General features: G+C 54.3%; 2 protein-coding genes across 7 annotated transcripts; one reads left to right on the top strand and one right to left on the bottom strand.

The window, feature by feature from the left end:
• Positions 1 to 107: 107 nt before the first annotated feature.
• Fxyd1 (FXYD domain containing ion transport regulator 1) lies at positions 108 to 4,187 on the bottom strand. Of its 6 annotated transcripts, none has more exons than XM_032893892.1 (9): positions 4,068 to 4,087; positions 3,215 to 3,325; positions 2,774 to 2,838; positions 2,324 to 2,356; positions 1,834 to 1,908; positions 1,458 to 1,494; positions 568 to 617; positions 370 to 423; positions 108 to 245 (listed from the first exon to the last, which is right to left on the bottom strand). In XM_032893892.1, exons 1-8 carry the CDS (start codon positions 4,070 to 4,072, stop codon positions 401 to 403), a joined length of 399 nt encoding a protein of 132 aa, XP_032749783.1. In that variant the 5' UTR covers positions 4,073 to 4,087; the 3' UTR covers positions 108 to 245; positions 370 to 400. The 6 variants fall into 6 exon arrangements, with proteins under 6 accessions (XP_032749783.1, XP_032749786.1, XP_032749787.1 ...); XM_032893895.1 differs by lacking the exon at positions 3,215 to 3,325 and adding an exon at positions 3,141 to 3,182; XM_032893896.1 differs by lacking the exon at positions 3,215 to 3,325 and adding an exon at positions 3,141 to 3,158.
• Positions 4,188 to 7,547: 3,360 nt separating this feature from the next.
• Lgi4 (leucine rich repeat LGI family member 4) lies at positions 7,548 to 18,018 on the top strand. The gene is made up of 9 exons (XM_032893891.1): positions 7,548 to 8,399; positions 8,762 to 8,833; positions 9,405 to 9,476; positions 11,577 to 11,648; positions 11,758 to 11,829; positions 12,023 to 12,192; positions 15,134 to 15,298; positions 15,382 to 15,887; positions 16,997 to 18,018. Exons 1-9 carry the CDS (start codon positions 8,230 to 8,232, stop codon positions 17,309 to 17,311), a joined length of 1,614 nt encoding a protein of 537 aa, XP_032749782.1. The 5' UTR covers positions 7,548 to 8,229; the 3' UTR covers positions 17,312 to 18,018.
• The last annotated feature ends 23 nt before the right edge of the window (positions 18,019 to 18,041 follow it).

Below are 18,041 nucleotides of genomic sequence, written 5' to 3'. Positions count from 1 at the left end.
ACTGCTGACGTCCCCCCCTTCCCCAAGGGTGGGGGCGCCCCTGCCAGGGCCACGGTGGGGGGGGCTCCCGAGTTTTCGCACGAGAGGCACTGAGATCAACTAAGCGCTATCAAGAAGGAAAACCGAGTTTTATTGGAGATCTGAGCAGCAAGGGGTGTCCGAGAAGCAGGGCTGATGCAGGGGACGCTGGAGGTGGTCACAGGCGAGCAGCTGGGTGGGGAGAGGTGTCAGGTGCCAAGGGGGCTCTGCGGGGGTGAAGAGAGTGAGTGGCAAGCTCTCCTCGCCACGCTCCCACACTGGCACTTTGCCCCTTGCCTCTCTCCAACCCCCCCAACCTCTCTCCCTCCTTCCTCCCATCAACTGCAGGACCTGGCTGAGTTTCCTGGAGCCAGGTGGAGGTTTACCGCCTGCGGGTGGACAGACCTGAGAGGGATGCAGAGAGTTCTGGGGTCAGGGGGAGTCTGCAACCAGGGATAACTCTCCGCCAAACCCATTCTGAGCCCAAGAAGAGGGGCTCTTAAAAACAGCTGCCCCACAAACCGCCCCCCGCAGTATCCCCGAACTCACGGCGGATGGAGCTGCGGAAAGTTCCCTCCTCTTCGTCGGGTTCCCCAGTTCTGGGAAGGAACAGACAGAGGAATTCGGATGGACCAGGAGAGGTAGCCGCTTCTGAGAAGCCCCAGTGCAGGCCTTATTTCCAGACCCCCACCGTGGACTTGACATAGACGCGGTCCGTCAGAAACAGAAGCTTCCCGCTGCTGTTTCAGGGTGCGGCAGGAGGTGCTCCCAGCCTGCGCGGTGGAGGCCTCCGGGGTGTTGGGGAAGGCACTTGACATTGTTGGGGAGAGGGACGGTCACAGGGTCTTGGGAGATTTGGGACTTGGGTCCAGTGAGTGACCCTAAGTCACCTTACCTCCCCGTGCCTCAGTTTCCTCATATGCACAAACGGGATGGATGATGGAGCGCACCTCACCCGGGTGGGGTAAGGGGTACATGATAGAAAACGGCGCCTGGCTCGTGGTGCGCACTCAACCATGCTAGAGGGTCGGTGGGAAGGCATCTGTGATCGTCTTAGCACGCAGAAGGCATGCCTACGTTGCCTGTGCTTTAAAGGTTTATTTCGAGAGGAATCCTGCGCGAGGATCCGGACTGGAGCTAAACTGGGCCGCCCTGTGAGGTGATCTCATTTCAGCGCGGCTGCTTCTGCCCAGCTTCGCCTCACCACGCTTGAGTTTCCATCTGCGGGGCTGGTGGGAGCCCAGCGCCCCCACTGGCTGGGCGCTGGGCCAGGCAGAGAGGGAGCTTGACCATCGCTCCGACCCAGGAGCCTGGCTTAGGGTTTAACACACACTAAGCGCTTAATACATGTTCGACTGCAGGATGGGTGCATTTGCCGCCTCGCCCCCACCGCCTCTCCACTGCGGGAGGAGCGAGGGAGGTCCAGAGGGACCACTCACCTCTGCTGTTGGTTGAATTTGCACCGGCATCTTTTGCCTGTGGAGTGGGAGGGTATAGGCTGAGATTCCCTCTTGCTCCAGCATCCCTAGGCTCTCCTCCAAACTGGGGAGGCCGCAGGGGGTGGGACCTGGGGCGGGGCTGGAGGAAGGGTAGGATGTGGGGGCGTGGTCTGGGTGGGAGTTGAGGGGCGTGGTTTGAAGTGGGGGTGGGGTCTGTGTGTTGCGAGGTTGGAGTCAGGGCGGGATGTGGGAGAAGTGTTTGGAGACTGAGCCTGTGTCGGGCGTGTATAGTGCACAGGCTGTGTGTGTTGCTGGGAGTGGGGCTTGGGGAGGGAAGGCTGGAGGCGGGGTGGAGAAGACAGGTGCAGACACTCACTAAGGATGATAAGGATGCCCAAGATGAAGAGGATCCCAGCGATAGTGAGGCCGCCGATCCGCAGGGTGTGGTAATCTGTGGGCAGCCCCGAAGGAGGGTGACCAATGGGGAAGGGTATAGTATGCAGGGCCAGGAGGAGGAGAGGGAAGGGGAAAGAGCAGATGTGTGAGGGGAGGAGAGGACAGGGCAGAGGAAGGAGGGAGGGAGGAGGTGGTGGAAAGGGGGAAGGAATGGCGAGGATGGCCGCTCCGTAGGGGATGGGGCACCCATCTCCCCAACAGTGCAGTCCCAGTGAGACAGGGAGGTCAAATAGACAGGCAAGGGAGTCTCAGACAACTAGAGCAGGAGAGAGTGGAGGATGTGGAGTGCGTGGTGTGTGTGTGTGTGTGTGTGAGAGAGAGAGAGAGAGAGAGAGAGAGAGAGAGAGAGAAGAGAGAAAGAGAGAGAGGAGAGAATAGAACACCCAGACCCCCCCTCTCGAAACCCTCACCGTAGGTGAATGGATCTGGTTCCTGCGGAGCTTCTAGAAAGAAAAATAAAGATCCAAATTAGAGTAGCTCCTGGGGTCTGTGGCAGGGAAAGGTATGAGGGGCTCTGCCTATCTTCTTGAGCCTGGAGTTTGGGTGCTACTGAGCCGTCGGCAGGTTTCCAGCCTATTCTGCATCCTGGAACCTCCGGCACCCGGCACCCTGACACCTTGCAGGTTGTTCATATTTCTGTCACCCAGAGACCTACCTTCCATCCACTCCCACTTTTACCTCACTCAGGCATCTTCCCCTCTCCCCTAGATGCCAGCCATGATCAGAGCCTATGTGGAGACCCCTGATCTCCTGTCACATGGGGTCTAGTTTGGGGTCTCCCACTTGGTTTTCTTGGGGGGGCTTTTCCCTGCCTCTGCCACCCACCTGGCTGAGATGCTGGGTACCTCCTTTGGACTCACCTGCACTGGCCATGGAGATGAGACACACAGAGACAATCAGGATGTGGCCGGGAGATGCCATTGCCCTAAGGAGTCATCCAGGGTCAAAAAATGTCCTCTGCCCTGCTCTCTTCCCCTTCTATAAAGGGCCTGAACCCATGGGGGTTAAGTCAAGGACGGCCTAAGGACTTAAGTGTCAGCCATTCAATTTGACCAGCTCCCCTGCTTCACCCCAAACCAAGTCCCTAAAACAAGTCCATAATGGGGGGCAGGAGACTACACAGCATACAGAGTAGTAGTGAGGCAGAGGTGGGAAAAGGCAGACTCCTCAAGGGCCTCCCACAGGCTACCCCCAACAGACAGCTGGTCCCAGAGTCCCCAAACCTACCCTTGAAAGGGAAGCAAGCTATCTCCGGACACAGGTGGAATGCTGTGAGACAAACAGGACATGCCCAGCCTCACCTGCCCCTACACACCTCAGCCAGTGGTCTCTCCGTACCCAGGCAGTCCCAGTTCTCCTGCCCTCGGCCGCCTGCCCGCTCTCTCCCTGACCCTGGGTATAAATATCTCCCACTTCACCCGGGAGGAATTTGCTGCACACGGGCCACCATGGCAACAGCTCCCCCCCCAACGACTCGGGGGGTCCTGTATAACACTGCTGGGGTGAGGCCCAGCCAGAAGTTATATCCCTACCGGCCACCCCATCTCCTTTCCTAGAAGCTGTGAGAAAAGGGGGAAACACCCCTCCCTTTGTCCGGCCCCTGGGTGACATCTTTCATAACAAGACTTTAGGCCAGTGAGTGACAAGCGGCCCATGCCTGAGAGAAGTCCAATGCTGTTTCAGGGACACACATATGGGCACAGACACACTTATGTACAGGTACACACACACACACACACACACACACACACACACACACACACATACAAACACACACGCCAGCAGGACGGGTGTGGCTGGAATGGGGACAAACAACACCCTCTCCCCAAACTGCTGGTCTGAAGAACACAGGGTGTAGACATAAGCACAGACTCCTGCTCTAGGCCTAATGTGCCCCTAAACAGCGACAGAAACAGACATATATACAAATGAGTATCTAAGCTTCACCCCCAGTCAGGGGTCTCACAGCAGCCCGGGGAATAAGGGAGGAGTCACTAACTCTCCCGCCCCCATGCAACCCCTGTCCCCAGGCTCTCTCCTCCCTCTTGGGTCAGGCCTGCCTGAGAAGCCACAGGCTGGCCACTCTTGTTCCCAAAATAGGCCTCCCAGCTAGGGGAGCTGAGAGGCCTGGAGGGAGGGCTGGGGGACGCTCACCCCATTCACGCTGTCCCCTGCTGACAGAAGACCCCCAAATTTCCAGCTGTGCACCCTGGGAGCTAAGCACTTTGGACCCCCTGGCCCAGAACTGGATGCGCCTCCCCCGTAGGCTCCCTCCTGGCCACACCCCACTCTTGCCCTCCCCAACTAGCAACTGAAACTGGAGCCCAGGCTGGAGGGGGGCCAGGGGGCGGCCCCCAGCCCAGACTGCCCTGGCCCGCTAGCTAGATTAACTCTCTCAGCACGGCCCCAGGGGCAGCATGTGGCTGCATGTGGACTGGACTATGAGAGGGGACACACGCACATGCACACACACACACACACACACACACACACACACACACGTAGGCAGAGAGAGAGAGAGAGAGAGAGAGAGAGAGAGAGAGAGAGAGAGAGAGCGAGCCAGCTTCCAGACCAGAGTGTTTTCTGCTGGGCTTCCTGGGAATCAGCCCAGCTGGGGCCTAAGGTCACACAGCCTAAGAGCTTACCAGGCCACTGACCTCTGACCCAGTGTTCTGCCAGCCTTTGACAACTAGTTTTGTTGTTGTTGTTGCTTTGTTAGTTTGCATGTGTGTTGTGCTGACTCAAATTTACCAGGAGTAACACACACACACACACACACACACACACACACACACACACACTGGGCTAAGTGTGCAGCGATATAGCTGGGCTGTATAAGGAGACTCAGGAAGCAGAGGCAGAAGTTCAGGTAGAGAGTTCAAGGTCAACCTGACCTGCAGAGTGAGTTTGAGGCCAGCCTGAGCTACATAGACACACCTGCCTTCTCATTTAAAAAAAAAAAAAAAAAAAGACATTGGTGTGCCTCTGTCTGCTTTTACACACAGACACACACTATCGCGCACAGCCCACAGGAAAACATTCAACGCCAGACTCACACCCAGTGCTCCCATTCCCACACTACAAGGAGGTGAACAGACAGCCGAGACCACAGGAGCGTGTGAGCACACCAACCGATTGACAGGGGAGGCTCTCCTTCCACGTGGCCATCGGCAGTGCACACACTGTGTGTGTGCCCCGTGCACGGGCCACCAGTAAACTGGCACGCAGTAAATAGCTGTGTGTTTACTATACAGTCACAGACACAGGGCCACCCTCTCCAAAGCCACAGACTTGCATTTCATCTTGAAATCCCCACTCCTTTAGCACATGTAGCCCTGGCGACACCATTGGGGGAAACACTGCCGACCACTTCCCAGGCTCTACAGACAGAAACCAGGAGCCAGACATGGGTTCAAGATTCCTTGTGTGACCCGGGGCTACTCTTATCACCTTACTGTCCCTTCAGCTGCCCTGGACTACAAAATGGAGAAGCCACTAACACCATATCTGTAACTCCAGGCCAGGCACAGAGGTCCGTGAACTTGACATTTTCTTGTCATCTCCATTTTAGAGACTGTTAAACTGAGGTCTAGGTAGGCAGAACTGATTTTCCTTAAGTCGTCTTCCTGGTCAACCAAATGTCTCCAGCCTCAAGCAAACAAACAGCAGCCCAGACACTATGCTCTACAGACAATGTCGCTAGCCTCAGAGATCTGCGTCCCTTCAATCTTCCTGTGTGCCAGCATCATCCCTGATTAAAGAGAACCCTGGTGTTTACACAATACCAGGAAGGGGAGACAGGCAGTTAGCTATTGCAGGCCTGTCCAGGCAGAGTGACTCTCAGGAGCTCACTGCCCCAGGATGTGACAGCATAATGCTTTATCACCGTGTGGCGCTAGGCTGATGATTTCTCCTCTCCGTGCCTCAGTTGTTCCATCTGTAAAATGGAAAGAATAGCGCTATCCCCCCCCCCAGAGGGAGGTGGTGTGATTATCTAGAACAATCCATGCAAAGCATTGAGAACCCAGGTCGGTGCACAGTAAAGGTCTGTTTGTATGTGTTCACGTCGCCTTCATCTTTCTGGTGGCAAACTGGAGGGAGAAGCTGCTGGCATGGTTCAGGCCCATCGCTGGCCCCTTGGTGGCCCTAGCAGAAAGCTCTCTGATTGTCCTCTCGTGTTTGTTTTGAGACAGGCTGTTATCCTGTGCCCTATTGCTGGCCTCAAGCTCATTATGTGGCTTAGTCTGTCTAGTCTCTGACTTTTGACCTTCCTGCCTCATCTGCTGAAGGCTGGAACGACAGCTGCCATCCCCACTCTGAGCCTTTATCAACGTGTCCCTGTGTGAGGCTAGGGATGTGGCTCAGTTAGCAGAGTGTTTACTTAGTACCCATGGAGTCCTGGGCTTGGTCCTTGGGACCACATAACCTGGCGATGATAACACAGGGGCGGAGGCAGGAGGGTCGGGAGATCTAGGTCATCCTTGGCTATGTACCAAGTTCAAGGCCAGCCTGAGTTACATGAAATCCCATCTAAAAAAAAAAGCCCCAAACCTGACTGAACCCCAAAGCTGTTTTGTTAGCTCACTGAGCCCTCTCTTCAGTCTGGGGATGAATAGTATGAATTATCCCATTGACAAATGAGGAAAGTGAGGACCAGAGAGACTGAGCAACTCTACTGAGGCAGCACAGCACTGGGCAGGACCCCAGGTCCTCCAACAGCACCTCACTGGCAAGAGGCTACGTGTTCCCCAGCCTACCAACCCCAGGCAACAAAGTGTTTGCTCCTACCGAGCTAGAACCAACTGGCCCTATGAAGCCAATCATTTAAGAGTCTGATGTTGTAAATCAGTCTGGGGTTGTAAATCAGGGACTGCGGTACCCCACCTCGCAGGGTGGTTGTGACATCAGCGAGCTAACTCTCGGAAAACCTGGCACACACAGTCGAATATGGTGTCATCCCAGCACTTGGGAGGCTAAGTCAGGAGATCTTGAGTTTGAGGGCTGCCTGGGCTACAAAATGAGTTCTGGGCCAGTCTCAAAATCAAGAAAGCAATCGAGGGGGGAAAAAAAAAAAGCTGGAGGGGCATGGGAAGGACCAGGTTATTAGGTTGGGTTGTGTGTGAGTTACGGATTTTTCTCATTTAATGGAGGGAATTTGTCTTAGTTTCTATAAGGATGAAAACAGCCAGTTATCCACATATCCTCAAATTCCAACCTCCAAGGAGAGGACACGGAGCAACATGGAGGGGCCCTGAGCTGGCTTCCTGGGGCTGTAAATTAGTCATGAGAACGACAGTGAGCAGAGGGTCGTGAGAAGATTAGGATGCTGGTGGTGAAACTTTAGGACAAAGATCGATAGATCTGATGTGGGAGAGGTGGCATTAGGGGTTGTATACAGTCTTAGATCTCAGCCCTCATAGAGTTAATTACAGCGATTTTCTGGACGAGGTCTGGCTTTTGGGCAGGGCAGCTGTCCTACAGATGGTGACCACCAGGGGGAGCAGCTGGCCTGGTGCTGGCCTGGTGGTGCCTTGGTGAGTGGGTGGACCACACCCTCCAAGAGAAGGGGCTGGCCGGGAATAGCTAGGATATCCCCCATCCCCCAGTGGCTTCTCCTCCTAGCCCTCCCATCTGCAGTCTGCAGAGCCATCTGGTCTCCACCCTGGGGACATCCTTCCCACTCTCCCTAACTGGGGTTGAGTGGGGACTCTGATGAGGGGGTTGGTTGGGAGTGCTTAGGGTGGCAGGCTTGGCAGCCCCGCCCCCTCAAAGGCCATTCAGTTTCTTTCCTAGGCCTTTTCTTCCGATGGCCCCTGACCTCCTCCTTCCTACCCTTCTGCTGGGCACATCCCAGGCCACAGAAAGTGAGACCAGCGTGGGAGGACACACAGAAAGTACTGGAAACTTGAAACGGGGCAGGGAGGTGAGAGTTACAAACAGACCAGGCAGAAGGACCAGGACGGACAGACAGACAGACAGACAGACAGACAGACACAGACACAGACACACACACACACACACACACACACACACACACACCCCAGAGATCTACAGGCCAAACCAGAGAGACAAAGACAGAAAGACAGAGATCGCAGAGTGTGGGAAAGAGAATAATAGAAAGATAGGGAGAGAAAGATATTGATAGAAAATCCACACTCCAGATACAGGAAGAGAGGCACAGGCTGGAGGAGGGAACAAGGCCGGCCAGCCACAGGACAGCGTGGTCAGCCGCAGGATGGAGGGGCATCCCACAGAGATGTAGTGGTTCAGGTCTGGCAGGGTGGAGCCAGGGGGAGCCTGGGCTGGGGCAGGGGGCATGGGAGGGGCAGGCATTCTGTTGTTCCTGTTGGCCTGGACTGGGGCAGGAGTGTCCTGGAGTCCCCCCAAGGGAAAGTGTCCTCCACGCTGCTCCTGCTCCAAGGAGAGCACCCTGTGTGAGGGCTCCCCCGAGCTGCCTGAGAGCTTCTCCACCACGCTCCTGTCACTGTGAGTGCCAGGCCCTGTGTGGGCCGAAAGGGGGGGAGGAGACCCGAGACTCCAGGACTTGGGGTGGGGTGCCGAGTTCTCTCAGAATCTTGGACACCAAAAGAATTCTGGGCTGTCTGAAAGATTTGGAAAGGTGCAGGTTGGGGAAGTCCCCAAGGCAAGGGGGAGCAGTGACATCAGTGGAAGTACCATATCCAGGGGTTGGATGCTGCCAGGGACCTTAGCCACGTGTGTGGGGGGAAATAGGAGACACCCCCAGGCCAACATGGCAGGCCAGGGCCTATAGAGCAGCCAAGACCTCTGATTTGAGAGAGGAGAATCAGAATAGTTTTCTGCTCACTAATCTCTGCCCATGTCCCCAGCTCTCTCGTCAGGATGGGGGTCTCCCGGCTGAAGGCTGGAAGCTTTTTAAAGATGCCGTCACTGCACCTGCTGTGAGTGTGTTCTGGCTGGGCTCACAACACACTGTTTAAGAGAACGGGTTTTCTTGCCTGGCGGGGGGGGCGGGTGGTTGTTGTGTGCATGCACACTTGCACTTGTGTGTGTGTATGTATGTGCATATGTGTGTATATATGTGCATATGTGTGTGTGTATGCATGTGCATATGTGTGTGGTATGTGTGTGTGCATGCATGTGCATATGTGTGTGGTATGTGTGTGTGCATGCATGTGCATATGTGTGTGGTATGTGTGTGCATGCATGTGGATGTGGGTGTACACGCATGTGTGGGGTGTGTGCATATGTGTATATATGCATTTGTGAGTTGGGGGCGTGCTCATGCACGTGTGCATGCACGTGTGTGCACATGTGTGTTCGCACACATGCGTGCATGGTGCCTTTCAGACACCTGTGAGGACATGTGTACATTGTGTGTATTTATGGGGGCGCCTGTGTCCATTCAGATAGCCCCATGCTTGCGTGTGTGCCTTGGGGTTGGATGGGAGCTGAGCACAGCCATAGATGCAGGTCTGCAACTCTGACAGCACTGTCCCGCCCTCCCAACAGCCTCTTCACGTCCAATACCTTCTCTGTAATTGAGGGTGATGCCTTCATCGGCCTGTCCTACCTGCAGTACCTGTGAGTACAGCCCGAGGTTGGGGAAGGTGGGCTCGGAGGTGTGGGTGAGCCTCTCTGTGACTCCCAGAGGAAGGGAGGTGGTTTGCAGACGGAGGCATCTGGACAATGGCAGACTCCTAGGAGGAAGTCTGCAGTGTGGGTAGCTCAGGTCAGAAGTGAATCTCACCTCTATGTATTTCAAGAGTTGCAAAGGAAGCTGGGGGCTGGTGCCTCAGGCCTGTAGTCCCAGCTTTTTAGGAAATTGAGGCAGGAGGATGGCTAATTCAAGGCCTGGGCCCTGTCTCATACGAAATAAGAAATAACATAAACTAAAAGACTAGAAGTGCATCTCAGGAAAAGGTGCTTGCCCGACATGTTTGAGACCCCAGTGTCGGTTCTATAGCCCGGAAAACCAAGCGTCAACAAAGAGCCTAGAGAGCCAGACTCTATTGTCCTGATGCAGGGGGACTCCAGGAAGGGGGTATACAGAGAGGTCAGGAGCAGGAAACATGTCAAATTACAGGGTCACAGCTTGAAGCTGTGCATGACCATGTGACAGTGGGGGATGCCAGGGTTGGATAGGATGGCAGAGGGGATGGCTCTAGGGCAGGGTTGCAGTGCTGCTTGTGGTCTGGTGACGCTGCTGTGGATGATGGTCTGTAGGGGTGTTACTTATGGAAGAGAAATGGTGGTTATATTGCTACTGATGGACTGTGAGGGACATCGTCCAAAATGGCTGCCACAATAATGTTGGTGTTATTGGGACTAAGTGTTGGTGTTATTGGGGACTATCTACAAGGTGTATAGGGCTTGTGTTTGTGAAGATTACCAGCATAGAGGTATGTGCTTATGTTATGGTATATATTGATGGTGGTCATGGCTATGGGTGGAATATGGTTAGGGGTTTTCTAGGTTTGTGTTTGGGGGTCCCTTTTCTATTTGTTTGTGGTGTTTGTTTTGTGGTGCTGGGTCTTGGGCAAGCTAGGAAAGTAGTTCCATACCCCTCACTGGGGGATTCTAGGCAGGAGCTCTACCACTGAGCCACACCCCCAGCCCCTCACTGGGGGATTCTAGGCAGGGGCTCTACCACTGAGCCACACCCCCAGCCCCTCACTGGAGGATTCTAGGCAGGGGCTCTACCACTGAGCCACGCCCCCAGCTCCTCACTGGGAGATTCTAGGCAGGGGCTCTACCACTGAGCCACGCCCCCAGCCCCTAGCTGGGGGATTCTAGGCAGGATCTCTACCACTGAGCCACACCCCCAGCCCCTCACTGGGGCTCTACCACTGAACCAATCATATGTGTAGCCCCTCACTGTGGGATTCAAGGTGAGCACTCTATCTCTGAGACATACCTCAGCCCAGGTGGCATGCTTCTAAAAATATTTTTTCAATTGCATTTGTTTTTGGTGTGGTGTCACAGTGCACATGCCCAGGTATAGAAGTCAGGACCATCAGCAGCTGTAGATTCTCTCCTTCTACCACACGGGTCCCAGGAATCAAACCTGGGGCAAACTGCTTCTACCTGCCGAGCTGTGCCCAGATGTTAGTTTTGGTGATGTTGTTGGCTCTGTGCCTACCAAGCATGACCGAATTTCTGCTGCGGGTCTCCGTGAACACCATGGCCATACGAGTGGTCCTGGTGGATGGTGTGAATGTTGGTGATGATGGTGATGCTGTCGGTGCCCTCGGAGGTTTGTAACAGTGGTGGCAGTGTTGGTGTGTTGGTTCTGGTCATGAAGGTGTGATACTGGGGACACTGTCAGTGTTGGCGGTGTGGGGGTTGGTAGTACGTGTTGATGGGCAGAGATGACGGCACGGTGCCGGGGTTAAGGGCGTTATTGGTACTGAGCTCAACAATGAAGAGAGGTGCACATGTTGGGGATGCCAGCAGTAGTGTTGACTTTACCTGGGCCCACGGGGGCCTGGGTGGTGGTGGTGGTGGTGATGGCGGCCGTGTCTATGATAAGCTTGACGATGACCAGACAGCCAAGCCCTTTGGCTACTATGAGAGCAGCGGCAGTGAAGGGTGGGGGTCCTTATGATCACACAGGTGAGAGAGGAGAAACCAGCCTTGCAGTGGCTTCCTAGGGCCTCCCCTTACCCCACCCTCTCCCCACAGCTTCATTGAGGACAACAAGATCGGCTCCATCTCCAAGAACGCCCTGAGGGGACTCCGCTCACTGACCCACCTGTGTGTATCTGCACAGTCCAATCCTCCACCGTAGGCAGCCCGACCCACCCTCAAGGCCATAGCGGCTTCTGGCCCTGGCTGACACTCTTTCCTCTCCCCGCTCCATCAGAAGCCTGGCCAACAACCACCTCGAGGCTCTACCCAGATTCCTATTCCAAGGCTTGGAGACTCTGACTCATGTGTGAGTTCAGCCTCCCTCGGGGGTGGCGGGAGGCCTGGGAATGCTTTTGGAGGGGAGAGATCTGGGCCTTCTTGGGTAGCTCGTGGGACTGTGCTCTGCTGTCATCTGAGAGAGCCATCCTCGACCCTCAGAGGACTCTGCCTCCAAACCACAGAAACTGGGTCACAGCTTTCCTCCTGGCTTCTCACCCCAGGGACCTCCGTGGTAACCCGTTCCAGTGTGACTGCCGAGTACTTTGGTTGCTACAGTGGATGCCTACGGTGAATGCCAGTGTGGGCACGGGGGCCTGTGCGGGCCCCTCTGCCCTTGCTCAAATACAACTGAATCACCTCGACCCTAAGAAGTTCAAGTGTAAAGCCACAGGTGAAGGCTTCCTGCCCTCCCCGACTCCCAGGGGTGGGAGGGACAACAGGCCCTCAGATGGATGGTGGAGGTTGTTACAAGGCTGAGGAAGATAACCTCCTGTGCCTCAGTTTCTTCATTGGTAAAGCAGTGATCCCAGATCTGTGGGAGGGGTCAACACTGGGCAGGATGTTTTTTTTCTTTTTGACAGGATCTCAATTCTCAGACAAGGCTGGCACTGACCTTGTGATCCCCCTGCCTCCTCCACCGTGTCCTGGAATTGCAAGCATGAGAGACCACACTTGGTCTCTGCGTGGCTTTTGATGCCAGTCCTGGGACACGAGGCTATTGTGTTGTTGTTGTTGTGTTGCTGTTATTTTTGTTATACGTATGTGCGTGTGTCTGTGTACGGGTGTGTGCATTCAAGTGCAGCTGCCTCAAAGGCCAGAGGTGTTGGATCTCTGGGAATTGCAGCTACAGACACTTGTAAACTGTTCTGACTGGGTCCTGGGAGCTGAACCCATTTTCTGTAAGAACTGTAAGTGCTCCTAACTGGGAGCCATCTCTCCATCCCAGCGCTTGTGGGTTGTTACTTTTGTTCTGTTTTCTGAGACAGTGTTTCACTCTGTAGTCCAGGCTGGCCTCAACACCTGCAGCCATCCTCTGGTCTCAGCCTCCCAGTGTAGGGGTGGCAGGTGTACACCGTCACTCTGTAACAAGAGGCTGTAAGCATCCCTTGTTCAGAATCCCTTCTTTGCACCCTGGAGCTTGCCTTCCTTTTGCCTTTCCACACATACATAAGAGTGTATTGGGATGCTTTTCTGAGTGCTGGGTCATGTGCTAGACTGCACTGACTCAGATGGCCCTGGGTCTTGCCCTTCCTGAGACTCCTGTTCAGGAAATGTCAGGGAACCTAAATGGTCCAGAAATGATCTCTTCAAAATGGGGAGGTGCAGGCAGAGGGTGGGGTAGGGTAGGAGTTAGAAGTTAGGCAGGTGAAGCATCCGGTCAGAACTGGAGAAGGCATAGCATCCAAGGAAGCCCAGAGCTGGGACTAGGGAAGCAAGGAAGGGGTTAAACAGCAAGTAACACTTTTTATTTAAAGTGTGTGTGTGTTGAGTATGTACCATGTGTGGAGGACAAACAAGTGGGAGCCGGTTCTCTCCTTCCATCACATGGGTTCTGGGACTGAACTCGGCTCCATCATATCAGACTTGGTGGCAGGTGCTCTCGCTCACCGAGCCATCTCAGCAGCTCAGGAAGGGGTGAGATTTAAAGGAAATTTTTAAAAGACTCTGCACGGCATGGTGGTTCGTGCTTGTAATCCTGCACTAGAAGGGCTGAGGCTGGAGGATTGTGAACTTGAGGCCAGTTTGAGCTACATAGCAAAGTCCGAGAGAGAGGGAGAGAGGGAGAGAGGGAGGGGGGGGAGAAAGAGAGGGGGGAGAGAGGGAGGGAGAGGGAGAGAGAAACAGAGACAGAGACAGAGAGAGGGGAGATGAGATTTCTTTTGTGTGAATGTCCCTGGTGGTGATGCATACCTCTAATCCCAGCACTCAGGAAGACAGAGGCAGGGGGATCTCTGAGTTCAAGCCAAGCCTGGTCTACAGAGTGAGTTCCAGGACAGTCAGGCTATGTAAAGAAACACTGGGCTAAGAATTTTCTGGGCTAGTAAGTTGGTTCAGTAGGCAAGAGCACTTGCTACCAAGCTTGATGACCTGGGTTCAATCCCCAGAACCCATAGGATGGAAGGAAAGAACCAGCTCCCATACATGTGCCCTCTGACCACATGTGCGTCATGCACGCAACCACACACATGAACACAAAAGGGATGAGCTCTCTGCATGGGTGGGGGTAGCCCCTATTTGATGCCTTTGTTTTTACTGTTCAAGCCCAGGTTGTGACATCTTCCTGTGCTTTGAGTGCAGAAAAAAGGAGGTGAGAGAGGCTGGGTCGAGAACGTTATGTTCACACAATGAGGTGAACATCACACTTCATGTCTGTTGTGAACTTGATCATATCTTGGCAGTGTGTGAGTAGGAGTGCTGGAACATTCTACCTAGGTTGCCCGATGATCTTCTCCCTGATTCATGGAAAAAGTGGTGTGTGTGTGTGTGTGTGTGTGTGTGTGTGTGTGTGTGCATGAGAGAGAGACAGAGAGACAGACATTAGGAATTAAATTAGGAGAATTCCATATGCTAGGTAAGCATTCTACCACTGAGCCATGCCCCCAGCCCCTCACTGGGGGATTCTAGGCAGGGGCTCTACCACTGAGCCACACCCCCAGCCCCTCACTGGGGGATTCTAGGCAGGGGCTCTACCACTGAGCTGCATACAGCTCCAACCTCTTTTTGCTTTCTCATTTTATATAAGGTCTCTATTAAGTTGCTCAGGCTCTCCTGACTCCTGTATCCCAGGCAGGCCTTTAACCTTCAATTCTCAGGCCTCATTCTCTTGAGTGGCTGGGTTGGCAGGCTTGTCTTCTATCCCCAGCTCCAGTTGGGGAGAATGAAGGTTGTTGGTAACCGGCTGCCTGGACCACCTATCCTCACGTTTTCATGGTAACAGAGTGTAGCTCACATCAATGCTATTGTAAAGTTAGTTGAGTAACTAAACATGTTGTTTGCTTTGTTTTGTGTTTTTGAGACAGAGTCACACTGTGTAGCCCAGGCTGACCAGGAACCAGAGATCCTCCTGCCTCAGCTTCCCAAAGCCGTGATCACAAGCACGTGCCACAACATCTAACTGAAACAGTTTCCCAGGGACGATTTGATGATGCCACCCGGCATTTGGAAAGAAAGATGTTTGAGTTTCTGAGAGTTAACACATCTATAGGGGGAAAGGTTCTGTTCCATAGGTCCTCATGTGAACACTATGGATTCTTATTTCAAAGACGTGCTAACCGAAGCATTGAGGTCCCCTGCCCGCCCCTAGGCACCCCTGACTCTCTTGCTGCCCCTAGAACTCTCCTGGCTCCAGACTGTTGGGGAGTCGGCACTGAGCGTGGAGTCCTTCTCCTATCAGGGGGAACCTCACATGGTCCTGGCACAGCCCTTCGCTGGCCGTTGCCTGATCCTGGTGTGGGACTACAGCCTGCAGCGCTTCAGGTCTGAGGAAGAGCTATCAGGTGAGCTTTGCTCCTGTCCTGGCCTCTTCCCTGCTATTCTCAGACTGCTTCTGAGCCTGACCGTGTCCCACTCTCCTTTATAGCGCCCTCAGTGGTGTCCTGCAAACCTCTGGTGCTGGGCCCACGCCTCTTCATACTGGCTGCTCGCCTATGGGGAGGCTCACAGCTGTGGTCACGGTCCAGCCCCGACCTGCGTCTGACCCCTGTGCAGGTTCTAGCCCCTCAACGGCTGCTGCGACCCAATGATGCCGAGCTCCTGTGGCTGGATGGGCAGCCCTGCTTCGTAGTGGCTGATGCTTCCAAGGCTGGAAGCACCACGCTGCTGTGTCGTGATGGGCCGGGCTTCTACCCACGCCAGAGCCTGCATGCCTGGCACCGCGACACCGATGCAGAGGCCCTGGAGCTGGACGGCCGACCGCACCTGTTGCTCGCTTCCGCCTCCCAGAGGCCTGTGCTCTTTCACTGGTTTGGTGGCCGATTCGAGAGGCGTACAGACATCCCAGAGGCAGAGGACGTCTATGCCACAAAACACTTTCAGACAGGAGGAGACGTGTTCCTGTGCCTGACGCGATACATTGGGGACTCCATGGTGAGGCTGGGGGCAGGCAGTAGCAGCCAGATTAGATCCCAGCAGCTGAACCCTCATTTGGCAGGGGGCTAGACCACTGTTTCAGCACGTCCCCTCATTGGTGAATTCCAGGAATGCGTTCTACCATTGAGCCTTACCCACAACTAATCCATGAGGAATTCTAAGCAAGCAAGCCCCACTAAGCCACGCCCCCAGCCGCTTTCTAGTGAGTTCCAGGCTTAGGCACAGCAGCTGAGCCACTGGTGAATTCTAAGCTTGCCTGCTAAACTATAGCCCGTGGCTTTATGAGGCAGAGACTCAGCTAGGATCTTTTTTTTTTTTTTTTTTTTTTTTTTTTCCCGACAGGGGCCTTGCGCATTGCTGCAGGTGCTACCGACCACTGAGCTAAATCCCAACCCCCAGCTAGGATCTTAATATATAGTCCAGGCTGGCTTCAATCTCATAATTCTCCTGCCCCAGCAACAGGATCATGCCCACATGACCTGCTCCAAGATTCTGAATTTACTCTGCTAAGCTTGGCCCTGTCTCTCTAGAACATTCCAGGATGACAGTTAACTCCATCCACATCCTTCCTGTTGGGACAGGTTGAGTTGGTGTTAGGTTCTGATTGCCTTCAGGATTATCTTTTCCAAGTCCCCACCCCATACCCCACACCTCAACTATTCAAGGGGTCTCCAGGAGGGAGCAACAGAGATTAGAACGGGAATCGGGGGTCAGGCTGGAGAAGGTGGAAGCTGGTCAGGGTGTGACCAGAACAGTTGGGATAAACATATAACGTATGAGAAGTAAGATCAGCAGACCATTGCTGGGCAGTCTGCGTGGCGTGTGAGGCAGAGAGAAAAGTCTAGAACAATGCCCCTGTTCCATGCAGACAAATGTTATCTGTAAGTTATGAAAGATGCTGGGCATAGTGTTGGTGTCACAGAGGCCCAGAGGCTGTCATCTCAGTACCAGGGAGGCTGAGGTAGAAAGCAGTCCGTGGCAGGCTAGCAAGACTCTCAAAAAGGGGGAGGGACTACGGGTAAATGGAGAACCTACAGGATCCTGTTAAATGACAGGCCGGTTCGCGTCTCATGACCCAGGGTCTAACTAGCTTCCAAATCCTGCAGGTCATGCGCTGGGACGGCTCCATGTTCCGTCTGCTGCAGCAACTTCCATCACGAGGTTCCCATGTCTTCCAGCCACTACTAATTGCCAGCGACCAGTTGGCCATTCTGGGCAGCGACTTCGCCTTCAGCCAAGTCTTCCGCTTTGAGCCCGATAAAGGGATCCTGGAGCCACTACAGGAGCTGGGCCCACCGGCCTTGGTGGCCCCCCGAGCCTTTGGCCAAGTCACCGTAGCAGGAAGACGCTTTTTATTCGCAGCGTGCTTCAAGGGCCCCACGCAGATCTACCAGCACCATGAGTTGGATCTCAGTGCCTGAGGCTGGGAAAGACCCTGGAAGTGGCTATGGGACTGGCAAGGGCATTCTGGGACATCCGGGTAACCTCTCTGGGCTGGCCTCCTGGATGTCACAGACAGTCCTGGATACAGACCACAAGCCAAGTGCATCAGCTGAGTTAGGCTTAGTCCACTTTTCGGAGGATCTGTACCTAAGGGGCAAGTGGGATGTCTCTTTACTCCCAACTATGTTTAGGGCCCCTCCAGTCTGAAGCCACATTTGGGCTGAGGACAGATGCTCCCATGCACAACATCTTGGGAGTTCCTCCTGGAACACAACTTGGAGCTGGGATACAGAAACTAAAAGGGCAATCTGCTGAGCTCCAAGAGGTTTGGACACCCCGCCCTCAACGTCCCCTTGGTCCTGCTGCATATAAAGAACCGAGAGCATTGTTCCTCAAACCCTATCTGGCCATTGGTTTACCGTGGAGAGCAAGGTCTCTGTGATGTCACAGTTGCTGGGTAGTTTCTTGGCCTGGTACTCTGCTGCCAGTGCGCATGCCTGGTACTTTTGCTGCCTGTGGCGCGATGTCTTATTTCAAGATCGATTGCTTTACACGTGTGCAGTAAAAGTGAATGGCGAAGATGAAGTCTAGAGGCGTCACAGAGAGCACTGGGTACCTTTTTCCAGAATGTGACAGGGGCAAGAACAGGGAGTGTATGAATTCAATAAATGCCCCGCGCACCCAACCTGCCCGCTCTGTGGTCTCAAG

The sequence above is a fragment of the Rattus rattus genome, chromosome 2, assembly GCF_011064425.1.
Source record: "Rattus rattus isolate New Zealand chromosome 2, Rrattus_CSIRO_v1, whole genome shotgun sequence".
NCBI lineage: Eukaryota > Metazoa > Chordata > Mammalia > Rodentia > Muridae > Rattus > Rattus rattus.
Note: the sequence above shows the minus strand (reverse complement) of the source record. Positions and strands in the feature narration are given on the sequence as shown.

What these genes read in the sequence shown, in the direction of transcription:
- Fxyd1 (XM_032893892.1), bottom strand. An exon ending in CATCTCCATGGCCAGTGCAG is followed by an intron (nt 2,357 to 2,773) that starts GTGAGTCCAAAG and finishes TTTTCTTTCTAG; the next exon opens with AAGCTCCGCAGGAACCAGAT. An exon ending in AAATTCAACCAACAGCAGAG is followed by an intron (nt 618 to 1,457) that starts GTGAGTGGTCCC and finishes GTTCCTTCCCAG; the next exon opens with AACTGGGGAACCCGACGAAG.
- Lgi4 (XM_032893891.1), top strand. Translation starts at nt 8,230, where the DNA reads ATGGGAGGGGCAGGCATTCTGTTGTTCCTGTTGGCCTGGACTGGGGCA. An exon ending in CTGTCCTACCTGCAGTACCT is followed by an intron (nt 9,477 to 11,576) that starts GTGAGTACAGCC and finishes CTCTCCCCACAG; the next exon opens with CTTCATTGAGGACAACAAGA. An exon ending in GATACATTGGGGACTCCATG is followed by an intron (nt 15,888 to 16,996) that starts GTGAGGCTGGGG and finishes CAAATCCTGCAG; the next exon opens with GTCATGCGCTGGGACGGCTC.